The sequence below is a fragment of the Physeter macrocephalus genome, chromosome 15 (assembly GCF_002837175.3).
Source record: "Physeter macrocephalus isolate SW-GA chromosome 15, ASM283717v5, whole genome shotgun sequence".
Classification (NCBI taxonomy): Eukaryota; Metazoa; Chordata; class Mammalia; order Artiodactyla; family Physeteridae; genus Physeter; species Physeter macrocephalus.
In genome coordinates this window covers 62752041-62769150 of record NC_041228.1, presented here as the reverse complement: position 1 = coordinate 62769150, position 17110 = coordinate 62752041, and the positions used below count along the sequence as shown (strand labels likewise).

The 17110-nt window shown below is 41.4% G+C and overlaps 2 protein-coding genes across 4 annotated transcripts in view; one reads left to right on the top strand and one right to left on the bottom strand.

The window, feature by feature from the left end:
* Positions 1-5336, bottom strand: part of ELOC (elongin C) — an 18802-nt gene extending 13466 nt beyond the window's left edge. Inside the window, exon 1 of one of the 3 annotated variants that reach the window (XM_028500509.2) lies at positions 5316-5336. The gene's annotated coding sequence lies outside the window, so the exon portion shown is untranslated. Of the gene's footprint in view, positions 1-4460; positions 4596-5315 lie in introns of those variants that run through there. The other 2 variants (XM_007116447.4, XM_028500510.2) reach the window with 2 other exon arrangements.
* A 5109-nt stretch (positions 5337-10445) lies between these two features.
* Positions 10446-16983, top strand: TMEM70 (transmembrane protein 70). Its single transcript, XM_007116453.4, has 3 exons — positions 10446-10655; positions 11931-12036; positions 16373-16983. The coding sequence occupies exons 1-3, from the start codon at positions 10446-10448 to the stop codon at positions 16828-16830; spliced, it is 774 nt and encodes a 257-aa protein (XP_007116515.2). The 3' UTR covers positions 16831-16983.
* The last annotated feature ends 127 nt before the right edge of the window (positions 16984-17110 follow it).

The following is a 17110-nucleotide window of genomic DNA, read 5'->3' as shown; positions in this document are numbered from 1 at the left end:
CCCAACGGAAGAGGCCACAACGGTGAGAGGCCCCCCTACCGCAAAAAAAAAAAAAAAAAAAAAAAAAAAATATATATATATATATATATATGTAAGAATATGATTAATTTGGAAAACAAAGTAAATTACATTAACCAAAAATTATCTAATGTTTTGGCCTATTTGAAGAGGCAAGAAGAGCGGCTTTGGCCATTAATACAAATTGACAGAAGTTACACAATTCCAGTTTGTAACAAGACATCAGAATATCTTGCCTAGAATGTGCTTATAGTGTCGCTGAATTTATGTATCTCAGGATGAGATAAAATTCTCATCCTGGCTTATTCAACTTATAACAATGCTCCTATAGTACTTAACTCTTGTGTAGGCAGTTTTAATACTTTTGGCAAAGTAACTCAGTGTCGTTAGAAGTCCATATTTGAATTTCTACTCTGCGCATTTCTATCTTGAGACCCAGATAGGTTAAATGATAAGACTTCTGTTTCTTCATCTCCCAAATGAGGAAATTGGACTCAACTGTGTCTAAAGTCCCTTCCAGCTCTACCATTTCATGATTGAACCCATGTGAAATTCACCCTCCCTCTACAACAAACTGCCCATAACTCCCAATTTCCCATCTTTATTAAGCAAGAGTCACTCCCACACAGCACACAACTCAAGAGCTCTAGAGTGCTGTGTGTTCCCACTGAGGCTGTCTTGTCTGCCTTACCCTGTAACCTACCTAATCTCCCTCTTAGACAGTGATCTTCAAACTCCTTTGTTTTGGTCTAAAAAGTATGAACAAGTACTTCACTATAGAGTGTGTACCTAATTATAGATTCTACACACTATAAAATAATTAAAAAGAACCTTTAACTGACGGGCTGAAAAGAAACAAATATAAAACCACCCCTGACCTTGCTTCATCCCGCTGTGAAGAGCTCATGAAGACGGGCACCACGCGTGCCTCACACTCCTTACACCCTTAACTCCCTGCCCTCTCCTCTGACGTAGCTACCCACCCAAATCCCAACCCTGGCCAAACCCGATTCCCCACCGAGCTCAGGCCTCAACCAAAGACTGGACTGGCTGAAGAAAAGTCACAACCATTTTGACTGGGCTCTATTTTAAATTTATGGCCACACACTTCAAACAGATACTTGGTGTCGTACTGAGCCTCCTACCCAGTAAACTGGCTTTCCTACTCTGAGAAAATTTACAGCATCTCCTAAACCTCCAACATACCTCTCCTCCCTACCCTGACAACTTCACTTATTTCATCGACAAAACAGAAACAAATCACTTCAACTACCTTATCTTTCCACCTTCACCCTACCTGCATCTATATACCATATACTTCCTGTTTCAAAAGTTGAGTAAAAATCATCCTTCCTATGCAAGGCCAACCCTTCCACCTAAGCACAGTGATCCAAGGATTTTTTTCCTGCCACAATTCAACATATCAAAATGCTGTAACATCATCACTACCATACACTTCTCTGTAACCCATACTGATCAGACTTTTTAGACCTCTAGTCCATTCAAAGTGCTCTTGTCAAATTTCAACTACTTGGTCATTGGGTCATTTTTTAAAAATTATTTTATTTATTCATTTTAAAAATATTTATTTATTTATTTGGCTGCACGGGGGTCTTAGCTGCGGTATGCGGGATCTAGTTCTGGACCAGGGATCGAACCCGGGCCCCCTGCATTGGAAGCACGGAGTCTTAACCACTGGACCACCAGGGAAGTCCCCCTCTGGGTCAATTTTTAATCATCATCTTACTCTTAGGGCTTTACAGTTGCCTCCGCCCTGTTTTCTGAAACATTTTCTTCCCTTAGTATTACGGATGCCACACCCTCCTGGCCTTTCTGCTTCTGTCACTGTTTGCTCCTCCTCTGACCCGAGTGCTCCCAGCCATCTGCCCTCTTCTCCATTAATACTCTTTACTTGATGTCCTCTGGTCCATAGTTTTTTTTTTTTTCTTTGAGGTACGCGGGCCTCTCACTGCTGTGGCCTCTCCCAATGCGGAGCAGAGGCTCCGGACGCGCAGGCTCAGCGGCCATGGCTCAGGGGCCCAGCCGCTCCGCGGCGTGTGGGATCTTCCCGGACCGGGGCACGAACCCGCGTCCCCTGCATCGGCAGGCGGACTCTCAACCACTGCGCCACCAGGGAAGCCCTGGTCCATAGTTTAAAATATCACATGTAAAATATAACTCCAAGATGATCTCACTAGCCTGACTTCTCCCCTGAGCAACAGCAGTGGATATCCTACTTGCCTACTGCACATATTCTGAGCTGCAGAAAGTCACCAACTCAGTACACTCTATACAGAACTCCTGCTTTATTCCTCAGAAACCAGTGCACCTGCCCCAGTCTTCCTCATTCCAGTAAATGGTGCTACTGTTCACCCAGATGCTCGGGCAAAACAGGTGACTCCTCCAAATTTTTTTCTGTCCTGGGGCGAAGGTAAGAACCATTTGGCTCCACCTTCAAATGACATTCCAAATCAGACCACTTCTCACTAACTTCCAACTCTACATCTCTAGTTCAAGCTACCACATGGCAACTGAACTACTACCAGCCTCCTTCGGAGCTGGTTTTTCCACTTTTCTCCAACTCTGTCAGTTTGCCACTCAGCAATCAGTCATCAAAAGCATAAGCCAGGTATCACTCCCCTGCACAGAATGCTCTAATGGCTTCTCATTACGGACAGAATAAGGACTGTAAAGTTCCATCTTATTTACTCCTTGCTAACCACTCTGATCTCATCTCCCATCACTCTTCCTTCATTAACGTCCGGCCACATTGGCAGTCTAAGTATTTTAATAGGTCAAGTTCGTTCCTCCCTTAAGGTCTATGCATTTACAGTTACTGCTCTCTGAAAAACTCTTTCTTCAGATCTTTATTATTTTAGTCTCCAGGCAAAGCATTAACTCCTAAGAGAGGTAGGTCTTCCTTCATCACTTCCCTTTCAAAATCAGACACCACACCCTAGTCACTCTAACTTAATCTAACTCTAATCTAGCTATAGTCTCTTCACATTTATCACCACCTGAAACTGTATTTGCTTCCTTAATGTATAGCCTCTTTCCTCAAGCTTGGTGCGGGCAGGCCTCATTTAGTGCCTAACATATAAAAGATGCTCAATAAAGAGCTGAGTGAATGGCACTACTGTTTTCTTAATCACCAAGGCTTGAAATTTTGAGCATCACTGGGTGAGCTTTTTCTGATCTTATTTAATAACGGAACAGTAAACATTTAGGACAGTTTAGCTGAAATGCATTAACACATACCAGTGTAAATACAAAGATTTTCCAGATTATTTTCTAGTACTGAAAAAAATCTACCCAAAAACCCCAAACAAACAATTTATAAGATATAAATATTACTTTGGAACTTGATATATAGAACTGACTATAACTTCTGACTACAAACTACTGACTATATTACAGAATTACCATAAGGTAATGAAACTAGTATCTTCCATTTGAAGTAAGTTTATATACATATGTATTTTTTGGAATGGTAGTTATTAGGTAAATCTCACACTTAAGGGGAAAAAAGCACAGTCATTTAAAAATTAAGAAGCCAAAATCATCACTGGCAATAAGCACATAACACCCACGATGACAGGGACCACAGTTGTCTCCTTGCCACTGTATCTCCAAAATGAATGAATCCACGTGTGAACCGTGATATTTCAACATCATGAATTATACCACAATTATAATGTAAACGAGATCCGAGACGTATAATTTTAGTCCACTAAACAAAAAAGGAAACTAGCTGGGGATCAGAAAGCCAATCTGGCAGTTTGAAAATGAGGTTTTAAAACTCTAAAGGATTGTGGTTGTTTTCCACACTGAAGGCGATGCTGAGTAGAAATGCTCGCACTAATAACTCGAACTCCATAGCTGTATTAAAGAGGTTCCGTAAGAGAAACTTAATGGCCACTGTACTTGACACTAGATACCTCCTTTCAGATGAGACTGGGAGGCAGATGCACGGCAGCCCCAAAACACCAAGTCGGGCAGAGATCACCCAACAAGTTGGTAAACTTCTCGGGGTCCCGCAACTGGGAAGAGCGAAGGCCCTCTTCTATGACTAGGGACTGACCCCAAAAAAGAACGAATCTGAGTGCACCCGGGGAAAGCAAAAAGGGAAAGCGACAGGGCTGCCATGCTCCTAACCCCACCCTGCCCGCGTTTAACCCCCAGGAGGCCCAGTCTCGCCGGCCGCCGCCCCTCCTTCCACCCTTTTCCAAGCCCCCCGAGCGGCACCAGGAAAGGTCTCGCCGCCCTCCTCTCCCCTCCCCCAAACCAGGAGCCGAAGAGGCCAGGGAAGGGTAAGAGCTTCCGTTCCTTCCCCGCCCAAATGGGAAGGGGTGGGAGGTGGGAGGGCGAGCGAGCTCACTAGGAGCCTCCCCCGTCCCCCACGCTGGCCCGGAGCTCCGTTCCCACCCCAGCCCGAGACTCACTCGTCAGCCCCGCAGCCACCGCAGCCACCGCACCGGGTCCAAGCGCACCGCCACAGCCCCTATACCAGGGCCGCCCCCCCACCCCCAGCTGCCTGCCGCCGTGGGTTCCGGGTCATTTGGAGGAATCACTTCCGCTGGGTCACGGACGCTTTCTACGCGCGGGAGATTAGTACCTAGTGAGGCGGGGACTCGCTGAGTCCGTAGCCCGCCGGCGTCTACAGGAAGTGCGCAGCGCCCCCTCCCCTCTCCCACAGGCCAAGCCTAAGAGGACGGTCGTCCCTGGAAAGTCTCAACCAATCCTATTCTGGGTCTTTTGACTCCCAGCATGCAGCGCCGATCCTGATCTGATTTCCGCGGGGACAGCATCCTCAAAGAGGTGCTTGGGGGCGGGTGGGCGGGGGTGGTCCGAGGCAGCATTGCATCCTGGGATTTGTAGTTTCTCTGGCGTACTGTCGTGTTTGGTTGAGGCAGCACTGCAACCTGGGACTTGTAGTTTCTCACGCTGAATGTTAAGAACCTTGTAATTTTGGAAGTTGTTCCTGCCGCTCGTTTCGGGGTACGCGTAGAGGTCGCGTACCTGCAGAGGAAAGACTGGATAGTGGGAGTGCGGTTGCTATGCTAACAAGATCGTGCTCTTTATGAAGCAGCTTGTCTTTTGTGAAAAGTTGCAGAGCTTGTTGAAGAGCATCCCAACAGCTCGCGAAATCGCTGGCCTCATTTCCTCTCTTCCCGGTACCTTTCAGTGTTTACTGAAAACTAACCACGCCCCCCACCCCCACTCTGAGGCCTTTCCCCCACCTCCTGCCCCCTCCCAGCAACCGGGTTGCTCAGCTTCTGGATTCTGACATCACTCACCGAAAGTCCTGCCACCAGTACTCAGTTCTGACACCATCTTTGTCACTCTACGACCCCTTTGCCCCTCCTTCCTCTCCTCTCTCTCCCGCTCTCTCCCCGGCGCGCTTCCCCCCACCCCCCATCCACCTATCATTTTTACAAATCTCACTTCCACTTAAGATGGGGTTATGTCCTGATAAGCCCAGTGGAATTTGAAAATGTCGTAAGTCGAAAATGCATTTAATAGACCTAACCTATTCAACATAATTTAGCCTAGCTTATCTTAGAATGTGCTCAGAATGCTTATATTAGCCTGCAGTTGGGCAGAAATCGTCCAATGGAAAGCTTATTTTATAATAAAGTGTTGATTATCTTAGGTAATTTATTGATTACTTGTACTGAAAGTGAAAAACACAATAGTTGTATAAGTGTATTGGTTGTTTACCCTCCTGTCTGGGTGGCTGACTAGGAACTTCAACAGCGGGGAGAGAGTTTCATACGGCATATTGGTAGCCCAGGAAAAGATTAAAATTTCAAATTGTGTATGGTTTATACTGAATGCGTATAGCTTTGGCACCAAAGTATAGTCAAGAAATTGTAAGTCGAACTATCGTAAATCAGAGCCGTCTTTACTTGCTTTCCCTTGGTGAAATTTAGGCACCCTTCCAGGAAGGGTGAAACAGCTAAATAAAGTTCACCCTCTGTTTACCGGACTGTGACATGAAAGGAATGTAGGGCCAAGACTCTCACCATTGCGAGTTGCTCAACTCCGTCTGTTGTGTAACGATGTCCGCAAAAGGAAAACAGATACAGGCGATCCAAAGTTTGTTGACCTAATTAGTGACTTTTGCCTTCAAGACTTTTTTAGTTCATTTGGCAGATAAAAGGTGTTGCAAAAGCAATACCGGACAGACCGTCCTGGGTTAATTTTTCAAAGCCTTTGCAAAAATTATTAAAGTTTTTTGGTTACAATAGCTCAGAGTAGAATTTGGTGGGGAGGAGAGGCAATGGGGTGAGAAGAGGAGGATGTGGGCCCATTTTCAATTACACTTTTCCTCCTCTACTTTAGAAGTGTTGTTTTCTCCCCTTAAAACTTTCCCTTTTCCTCATTGCATTGTCACCTTCTATAAGGGTCACTCTGTTAGTTGCCTAGAGAATGATAGAATTTTCCAGGTGAGGATACTGAGGCCAGCTAATGCCAGATTTAGGGCTAGAATTTAGTCTAGGACTTTTAAAAAAAACTCAAAATTGTACTTAAAAATTTTATTTATTATGTAATCAATATAATATATGCTTATAAAAATGCAGAAATTGCAGATAAATTTGGTTTTTTAATACACTTTTACATAGATTATACTCTGTATATATATGGTTCTTTATACTATTTATTTTCCAACTTAACAAACCTCAGTAACCCACACTTCTGTAACCAAAATCTCAACAAGCATCATTTTTAATGTCTGTATATACTTACATCGTCTAAATGTACCATGACTCACTAAAGTATTTCCTTAAATGTTGGACATTGACCATATTTCCATTTTTAAATCACTTCATGTAATACTGTGTTCAGTATCTGCAGAAATCTTTGACCATGTTTCTATTTCTTTAGAATATGAATATTTTAAAAGATCTTGATAATCTGTTGACAAATTCTTTTCCCCAAAGATTCTCGTAGTTTATTTTCGAAACTAGTAATGTATAAAGAAGTATTTAGGGTCCTTATCAAAATACTAGCTTTACCACAATTTTTCTTTTCTTTTTTCCATCACACCCTTCTGCCCTTTAGCTCATGTTAAAGGAGGGGAAGGGGGCTGGTGGATGGGGAGGAAAGACAGCCAAAAAACAAACAAAAAATACATACAATAATGGTGGTCATACATTCTACAACTGATAGCCATTTTCAATTTTTCCATCACCCTCCATCTTTAAAGGGACCCTCTCAGATGATATGAATGGGGAATCAAGGCTTATTTTGTAAAGAGCCTTAGTATCATTCTAAAATCCCACTCAAGTAGTATATATTCAAAAATTGTCTCTAAACTACTAGAATGGGAAATCTTTTTAACCATGAATGACAATTTCATATAATTCTATAGCACAGAATTTTCAGAATATCATCTCATTTTAGCTACTTAGAAACCTTGAGTAGACCAAATATTATTATTTCCATTTGCTTACAGTTTCTGTAGGAAGAAACTAAGCTTAACAGAAGATAAAAATTCAGGTTCTCTCAATATATATTTTAAAAATTAATTATTTAATTAATTTTTGACTGCGTTGGGTCTTTGTTGCTGTGTGGGCTTTCTCTAGTTACTGAGATCGGGGGCTACTGTTCGTTGCAGTGCGCGGGCTTCTCACTGCGGTGGCTTCTCTTGTTGTGGAGCAGGGGCTCTAGTCGTGCAGGCTCAGTAGTTGTGGCTCGCGGGCTCAGTTACTCCGCGGCATGTGGGATCTTCCCGGACCTGGGCTCGAAACCCATGTCCCCTGCATTGGCAGGCAGATTCTTAACCACTGCGTCACCAGGGAAGTCCCTCAATGTATTGTTGAAGTAATCATACAAAGAGGCCATTAGACTGAGATGGCTCTGATGCCTTGGTAGGTTAGTGAGCAATCCAAAAGCTAAGCCAGATTCAATTCTTATAAATACCTCAAGGTACTTACAACCAATCACAAACAACCAATCACAAACAACCAATCACAAACAGCCAACTAGATTTTCCCAAATAATGCAATAGCTTAAGCTATAAGCAGGGACTTCCCTGGCGGTCTAGTGGTTAATACTCCACGCTTCCACTGCAGGGCGCATGGGTTAGATCCCTGGTCGCGGAACTAAGATCCTACATGCCTCACTGTGGCATAAGCAATAACCAATCAGATAATTTCCTTGCTTTGCATGTGCATCTTCTCCATAAAAACCTTGCCTCTAGCTCCTGTCAGTGGAGTGCTCCTGACCACTTCCAGTTTGGGTGCTGTCCGATTTGAATAAATTTTTGCTCAAATAAACTCAAAAATTTTAGCATGCCTCAGTTTATCTTTTTAAAGCTATTAAAGAAAAACACTGTATGAACAGAAAAATTTACATACATATCAGTACAATCATGGCTAACTGATATTGTTTGTAATATGAATTACACTAAAACAAGAGTTTTTGAAAGGTAAGTGGAAGATAACTTTAAAAAAGGGAAGTTACAATAGCAGAGACATGGAAACAACCTAAATGTCCATCGACAGATGAATGGATAAAGAAGATGTGGTGTGTATATATATATATATATATATACAGTGAACTATTACTCAGCCATAAAAAAGAAGGAAATAATGCCATTTGCGGCAACATGGATGCAACTAGAGATTATCATACTAAGTGAATGAGTCAGAAAAAGACATATGATATCACTTATATGTGCAATCTAAAATATGGCACAAATGAACCTATCTACAAAACAGAAACAGACTCACAGAGAACAGGTGTGGTTGCCAAGGGGCAGAGGGTGGGGGAGGGATGGACTGGGAATTTGGGGTTAGTAGATGCAAGCTATTACATTTAGAATGGATAAACAACAACGTCCTACTGTATAGCACAGGGAACTATACCCAATCTCCTGGGATAAACCATAATGGAAAAGAATATGACAAAAGAATGTATATATGTGTGTAACTGAGTCACTTTGCTATAATATATAATGTGCAGAAATTAGCACAACATTGTAAATCAACTATACTTCAATGAACAAACGAAAGAAAGAAAGTGAAATTATCCATAAAGAAATAGTATAATTTTATCCTTCTGGATACCCAGAAAAAAGTAGACAGAATTTGGAGTTGCGAAGGTGATACTATTTTCGACTATTAGTTTGTTCCTCTCCTATGCCAATAACATATATTTTTTTTTATTTTTTCATTTTTTTTTTAATAAATTTATTTTATTTTTGGCAGCACTGGGTCTTCATTGCTTTGCGTGGGCTTTCTCTAGTTGCTGTGAGCAACTACTCTTGGTTGCGGTGCGTGGGGTTCTTTCTCACTGTGGTGGCTCCTCTTGTTGCAGAGCACAGGCTCTAGGCACGCGGGCTTCAGTAGTTGTGGCACGTGGGCTCAGTAGTTGTGGCTCGCGGGCTCTGGAGCACAGGCTCAGTAGTTGCGGCGCACGGGCTTAGTTGCTTGGAGGCATGTAGGATCTTCCTGGACCAGGGCTCGAACTCGTGTTCCCTGCATTGGCAGGCAGACTCTCAACCACTGCGCCACCAGGGAAGCCCACCAGCACCATATTGAGTGAAAAACATGGTTCTGAAATAGCAAACAAAAGCGTCTTTTACTAGTTGGATGCTCATCCCTCAATACTCAGCTGAACCTGAAGCCTTTGGACATTCAGAGGCTCTGCAGCATTTTGTAAATTGGTATATTTCAATTATATTTCAGCATTATATTTTAGCTTATTTTTAGGTGTTTCCCTCACTATGTAAGCATTGTGGATTTCCAATTTTATTCAGTATCTTTGTATCCTCTGCTTCCAACTTAGTCCTGGCAGTTTGCGAGGCGCTCAAGATCTCTTTAACAAATAATGAACGATCGTGTAAACGGATGAGAGTGATTTCCGAAGACAAATTTGACAAGTATGAACATTATATAAACGAGTTCCACTCATTTTCTACCAACCTATTGGTTGGATTAAATTACTATTCATTTTTGTTCAAACGTGCACTGTATTATTCCTCTGTGCCAACAGGTTAGAAACATTTTCCGCAGAGAAAATGGTTTTTTGGGCACAGAAAATGATGCCAACGAGAATGAAAGATTTAACCCTGCTTCCAGGCTTTGTCCTTCGCGCCTGTCTCTTCCCTCTGTCCTTCCACACGGTTATAAAGAGCGCCAGATTCCGACGAGGGGAAGCAGCGCGCAGGATGGCCGTTTGCTGGTCCCGGCAGCGAGGGTCAGGTCGGATTCATATCTCAGCCCACAAGGAACTCGTTTGCCTGGGCTGGTTGCCGGCGGGCCGTCCATTCTGCGCACGCGCACGCGGCCAGTGCGGCCCGCGGACCTGCAGGCGGCGGGGAGTTCGCGGCTCGTTTCTGCCGCGGTCCGGTGAGGAGCTGCGCCTCGGCGTGCCCTGCTGCTGCCGCAGTGCAGTCGCCGTTTCTGGTCACGCGCGGGATGCTGCTTCTGGCGTTGGGGGGCCCGTGGGCGGCCGGACTGCAGCTCGGTGGGAAGAGGACGGCACCGTGGGCAGCCACTGCGCTCCGAGGCCCTAGGGCGGCCGTCTGGCGGGCGGCCTCCTGCAGAGGCTCCTCGGGGCGGGGCGGCGGCGGGGGCGCGGGGCTGTCGGCAGCCGCGACGCTTCTGCCGTGTCGGGTGCGAGCGCAGGTCGGCAGTCAGAGGGCTCGTGGACCCGAATAAGGGTGGGGGTGGGACTAGCACCGGGCCTGGGGAGCCCGGCTCTCCCATAGCTTCTTCCCGGCCTGCACGGCGGCTCTGGTGCTGAAGGAGCCCCGTGCTGCGGGGCTGGCAGGAGTGGCCGGCCTCGGCCTGGGCAACAGGCCGGTGCTCCCGGGGTGCGCAGCCCCCGCGAGTCCAGCAGTGTCCCTTGGAAAGTGCTTATTTTCTGGGCGGTTCCAGTCACTTTACAGAGATGGTTGCAAATCCAGCAGGCTTGTGAGGACTCTCTTTTTTTTTTTTTTTTTTTTCTGTCCTTGAGCGCAAGCTCGTATGAGTTAATTTGCAGCGAAATTAGATGCACCACGTGGAGACCGAACTGAAAGAGCTCGGGGAACCTGATTTTGAGTTTGTTCTGTTTTTTATTAGGTGGCTCTATTTTTAGGAATTCCTTTGCTCCCTGGAAAAATGGGATGGAGACGTTAATCCTCATTTTAATCTGAATAAATTGTTTCCTAATCCTGCCCTGTAAAATATTAGGGTTAGCAAACATGGTTGAAACTTGGGAGGAAAGGCCAACGCGGGAATTGGAATCTCATTAAATTTCAGCATAAAGGGATTAGGCATGCCTTTTACATCTTGAAGAGTGTGTGTTGTGAAAGTCATTTTCAGAGGTTCGGGCAACTCTTTTGTTCCTGTGAAATTTGATGTAGGAGTTCAAGTAAATATTTTCCTTGCGAGGAGCAAGGAATGGATACGAGACCCTTGGGGAAAGAGTTATTATTATTTTTTTAATACTAGCTATAGTATAGATATTTTTGAAGTATTAAAAGCAGTCTGGACTTTAAACTTTCTGAATTTGCAGTATTTTACTTACATAATTAACTTAAGTTTTTAAAAAAGCTAATGCATTTAAGTCTTTGACAGTTGAGCGAGAGTGGTGTGGAGTAGAAGAAACTCTTCCACTAACTTTTTACTTGTTTAAGGTCACACTTTAAAATGCTTCTAGCTGGGATGCAAACCTAGGTCTTCAAACTCCCGATTCAGTGTCTACTTGTGAGTGGAATTAAGGAAAGCCATTCTGTTACTCAGTTTGCTTTCTTTAGCTTTGTAGATTAGTTGGAAGAATTCCTTAAATCACCCCATGTGATAAGTTTTCTTTTACTCTTTATTATATTTTTCAAAATAACCTTAAAAAAATTTAAAAGTTGGTCTAAAATGCAGTTTTATCATGTACTCACATTATAATGGTCTCTGTTTCAATAGGTACCTGTTTGTTGGGAAAGATGTGTTCGATGTTTACATACACAACTTGAAAAATCAGAAGATGGAAGGCTGATTTATACTGGGAATCTGGCCCGAACAGTATTTGGTGGGTAATCAGAAGTGAGGATATTTCCTTTTTTCCCCCCTTTTACTTACAAAAAAGGTTCTTAGCATGTGATAACTTATTATTTTAGCACTTCGTAATTGCAAGACAGAAGGAAAAATTATAATTTTTTTCTTGTGATCTGTTGATGACAGATTTAGAGGTTAAGACCTTTGCATTTTTAGGAGATTTTAAAAAGCTTTTTGTAGACTCTTATGACTTTGTGATCTTATGGCTGGGCACTAAAGATTCCATCCTTTGGTCACCTCTCGGGATGTTTAGCAACAAAATAAAACAACAAAAAGTGTATGTTTATGTAATGTTTGAATATGCAGAGGAAAAAAATATGGGTGAGTACTTCTTAGGAGTAGTTATTTGGGATAAGTAGACATTTACAGTATGTGTTTTTAGATTCTGCAGTTAAAATGAGCAGTAATACTTTTCTAATTCAAAGATATATTAATTTTACATTTTTTTAGGTCATCTTAGAATTTTCAGCAAACATATTTACTTAGGGGTTTTCCAGGTAGTAGGGAGTTATCGTGGAGAAGGAAAGGGCAGTGTTTTAGATAGCTACAAGTTTAAAGCTCTTTCCTTAGGTCATAATTTATTATTTAGTATGGAATATTTTAGTAGGGAAAGTCAGAAGAACTTAGGTTTGTGATTTGTTCAAGTTCCTGAGGTTGTATTTCATTTTAATAATCTTAAAAAAAAAAAGTATAACCTGAAATATCTGGAGGATTACTTTATAGCCAAGTTGGCCACAGATTTCTGTGCCCCATTTGCATGTGTGCTTTTGATCATGCTGGTGTTAACCAGTTGTCTAAAATTTAATCTGGAAGTTTGTAAGTTCTCAAGAGTGTGTGACATTAAAATAGAGTATGTTTAAAATACAATTTTAGCTATTTAAAACTTTTTGGGAATAAGGACTGATAATCACTATTGAGTGGAGTTCTGAAGTTACTGGAATAATCAATTTCGGATGGTAGAAATTTCTTCAGAAGCCACAACATGAGTGGGCCACTGAGCCTGTGTCTCATCTCTGGATTGAGCCTGGGTTCCCTAGATTGATGCCCTTGAGATGTGTTCACCGTGACCCCTGTGGAACCCTTCTTTCTGAATACAGACACCGTTCCTTCAAATGAAGGGAAGGCTTAATCAATTTTTTTCATGTTCCCACTTGACTCAATTCTGAAGAGAAGAGAATATAAATAGGAATTAATTTTAGTGTGGGTACGATATAATATTTGTGGAAGAGCAGAGCTACGCATGATATTCAAAGTTCTAGAACTGTAACCTGTAGAAGAATTTAATGTTTGAGTTCCTTCAATATTATAGTAATAGAAAGTCACTATACTTATCAGGGATTAATATTTTTTCTGTGTAAAACTGAGTGAGAGACATTAACATAGCAGTACCATTTAAACTACCAAATTGGGTCCTAATTTAAAGATATTTGAAGGGACTTTTAGTTGACGGTTCTTGTTAATTCAGCAACAGATAATTACGGATGTCATAGTGTTCTCCTTTTAAGATGAGTAGAATTTGAACATGAAGACGTGTGGAAGAAGGGCATCCCAGGCACGGAAGTAGTATGAGCGAAGGCATGAGAATATGTTTAGAAAATAGCAATTACTTCAATCCAGGCATAATAAAGTATATGTATGTATTAGTTTCCTAGGGCTCTAACAGTACATTTCCACAGGCTTGGTGGATTAAAACAACAAAAATTTATTCTCACATTTCTGAAGGCTAGAAGTCTGAAATCAAGGTGTTGGCATTCCGTGCTGTCTGAAGCCTCTAGGAAAGAGCTTGTCCTTGTCTCTTCCAGCTTCTGGTGGCTCCCAACAGTCCTTCATGTTTCCTTGGCTTGTAGCTGCATAACTCCAGTCTCTGCCTCCTACTTCGCACGGCGTTCTCTGTGTCTCTGCTTATCTTGTTCTGTCCTTTTAAGGATACTCTCATTGGACGTAGGGCCCACTGTTATCCAGTATGATCTCATCTCAGCTTTTAATTGTCTGCAAAGACCCTATTTCCAAATAAGGTCGCGTTCTAAAGTTCTAAATGGATGTGAATTTTGAGGGGACACTATTCAACCTACTATAGTGTGAAAGAGTAATGGGGAAAACAGGTAGTTGGAAGGGCTAAGGAGGCTTTTATATAGAACGCAGCTTGGTCCCCATTGAATCCCATGTGTACCAATGTCATGGCATCTACCTGTGAGGGGAAGGAATTATTTTAAAATTACTAATGCAAGATAATTAAGCCTTCAAGCAAGAGTGATGTATGAGAGTGTCTGCTTTGTTATAGCCTCACCAACAGAGTATGACATCATATTTTTAGTTTTTGCCAGTTTGGGGGAAAAACGGTATCTCACTGTGGTTTTATTTTTTTTAACATCTTTATTGGAGTATAATTGCTTTACAATGGTGTGTTAGTTTCTGCTTTATAACAAAGTAAATCAGTTATACATACGTTCCCCTATCTCTTCCCTCTTGCGTCTCCCTCCCTCCCACCCTTCACTGTGGTTTTAATTGAATGTTTCTTATGATTGAGGCGTAGCATCATTTCATCTGTTGAAAGGCCGTGTGCATTTTTGTTTCATTGAACAGTCTGCTTATATTTCTGGCATGTTTGTTTATTGGGTTGTTGATCTTTTCTCATATACTAGAAACCTTTTGTGTATTGGGGATATTAACCCTTTGTCATATAAGCTGCAAATATTTTTCTCATTTGTCTCTTTGTTTATGGTATTTATGTCCATGTACATTTTAAAAAGATGATCAGATTTATCAACTTTCCCCTTGATTGCCTCTGTATTTTCAGTCATAATTAGAAAAGTTTTCCTATTCTCAGATTATAAAGGACTTCATGGGTATTTTCTTGTTATATCTTTCTTATTTTACACACTTAAATCTCTGGATTATTTGGAGTTTTCCTGGTATATGGTATGAGGGATCGATTGAATTTTCTCTGAATCTGGTTGTCCCAGCACCACTTATTTTAGATTGTATCTTTGTTCTATACTAAATTTCCATATGCAGTTAGGTTTGTGTCTAGATTTCCCGTTTTTTTCCATTGATCTGTTTATGTACTGAACCAGTACCACACTATTTTAATTATAGAATCTTATGTTTTAGTATCTAACCCTCCCCCCTTTTTTGCTTCCTTTGTTTTTCCAAAATAACTTTATAATCAACCCTTCTAGGATCTCAACTTGTCTGTTTTCCAAACAGATGGTATTTGATCATGTTAAAATTGTACATTCAGGGCTTCCCTGGTGGCGCAGTGGTTGAGAGTCCGCCTGCCGATGCAGGGGACACGGGTTCAAGCCCCGGTCCAGGAGGATCCCACATGCCGCGGAGCGGCTAGGCCCGTGAGCCATGGCCACTGAACCTGCGCGTCCGGAGCCTGTGCTCCGCAGCGGGAGAGGCCACAACAGTGAGAGGCCCACGTACTGCAAAAAAATAAATAAATAAATAAATTGTACATTCAAACTAAGAAAATTTACATTTTAAGTTATTTATTTATATACTGTGGTAAAATAGACATAAAGTAAAAGTTACCATTTTGACCGTTTTTAAGTATACAGTTCAGAAGTCACTGGTTTTTTAATCTTTCTAATGTGATAAAGTAAAAATATCTCACTATTTTAACTTGAATGTTTTTCCTTGGTAAAGAAGTTGATTACCTTTCCCATATGTTTCTTAACCACTGGTGGTGTTTTTTGTTTGTTTCTTTTTTAATTTGCTGTTTTAATGCTGGGCACTTAGCCTGAAAAAGTTGGCCCCATATTTGAACATTTTATGTTAGCTCTGTGGAAGTGCTTGTTAATAGAGAGCTTTATTTGATTATCTGCTGACTGAATTAACTTTTATAGTATTCATAAAGATTTTTGAGTATTATTAAACCTTTTATTGGGAACTGTGATAGAAGCCAGCCAACCCTAAAGCGGACTTCCCAGCTGGAGAGGCAGTGCATTGTAATGGCCAACAGCCTGGACCCTAGAGTCAGATTGCCTGGGTTTAAATCCCAACACAGCTACTTGGTAGCTATGTGACATTGAGCAAGTACCTCATATTTTCTCATCTTTTAAATGGGAGTGATGATGATGATAATTATACATCAGTCTCATAGGGCTTTTTTCTAGATTTCATGAATAAAATATGTAAAGTGCTTAAAATAGAGCCTGGAATATAATAAGCACTATATAGGTGTTTTGGTTTTGTTGTTTTGATGATGATATTGTAGGGAGAAAGGTGAAAGAGTTAATTGGATAGGTTTATTCTTTTATAAAAGTTAAAAGTGTTAATCTTCTCCCCTTTTTTTTCTTATTTAGGTGTGAAATGTTTTTCTTACTCTACAAGTCTCATCAGCCTTGCATTTCTACCGTACATTTTTGCACAAAATAATATTATATTTGGAAGTCTGCCTTTGCAAATCGTATTTTATGGCATCATAGGAAGCTTTACAGTGATCACTCCAACACTGCTTCACTTTCTTACAAAAGGCTATGTCGTTCGGTTGTACCATGAGGCCACAACAGACACTTATAAAGCCATTACTTATAATGTTGTGCTTTTGGAAACGAGTACAGTTTTCCACCAGAATGACGTGAAGATTCCAAATAGCACACATGTGTTTACCACATTTTATGCTAAAACAAAATCACTGTTAGTTAATCCAGCACTCTTTCCAAACCCTGAAGACTATAAGCATCTAATGGGTTATGACAAACCATTCACTTTTGATGTGGAAGAAGCCAGTGAAAAGAAACAGCTTAAAGAAGAGAAATGAGTCTTTCGTTTTTACATTTGTGCTTAAATGTGATTTATGTTCCAGTGTATAATAATTGCCTTTACTTTTGATTTTTGTTAGTGACTGTTAAAAGAATAATTTGAAATTGTATCACAGAACTTTTAATTTCCAGAGAATTATGTTCCTTTATAATAAAAAAAGTTATGTTTGAAAAGCAAAACATACAATACTCTATCATTTGTGTTAAAAGGGTGTGAAAATACATGTATATGCTGACATAGGCATGGTTACTTTTTTTTTTTTTTTTTTTTTTTTTTTT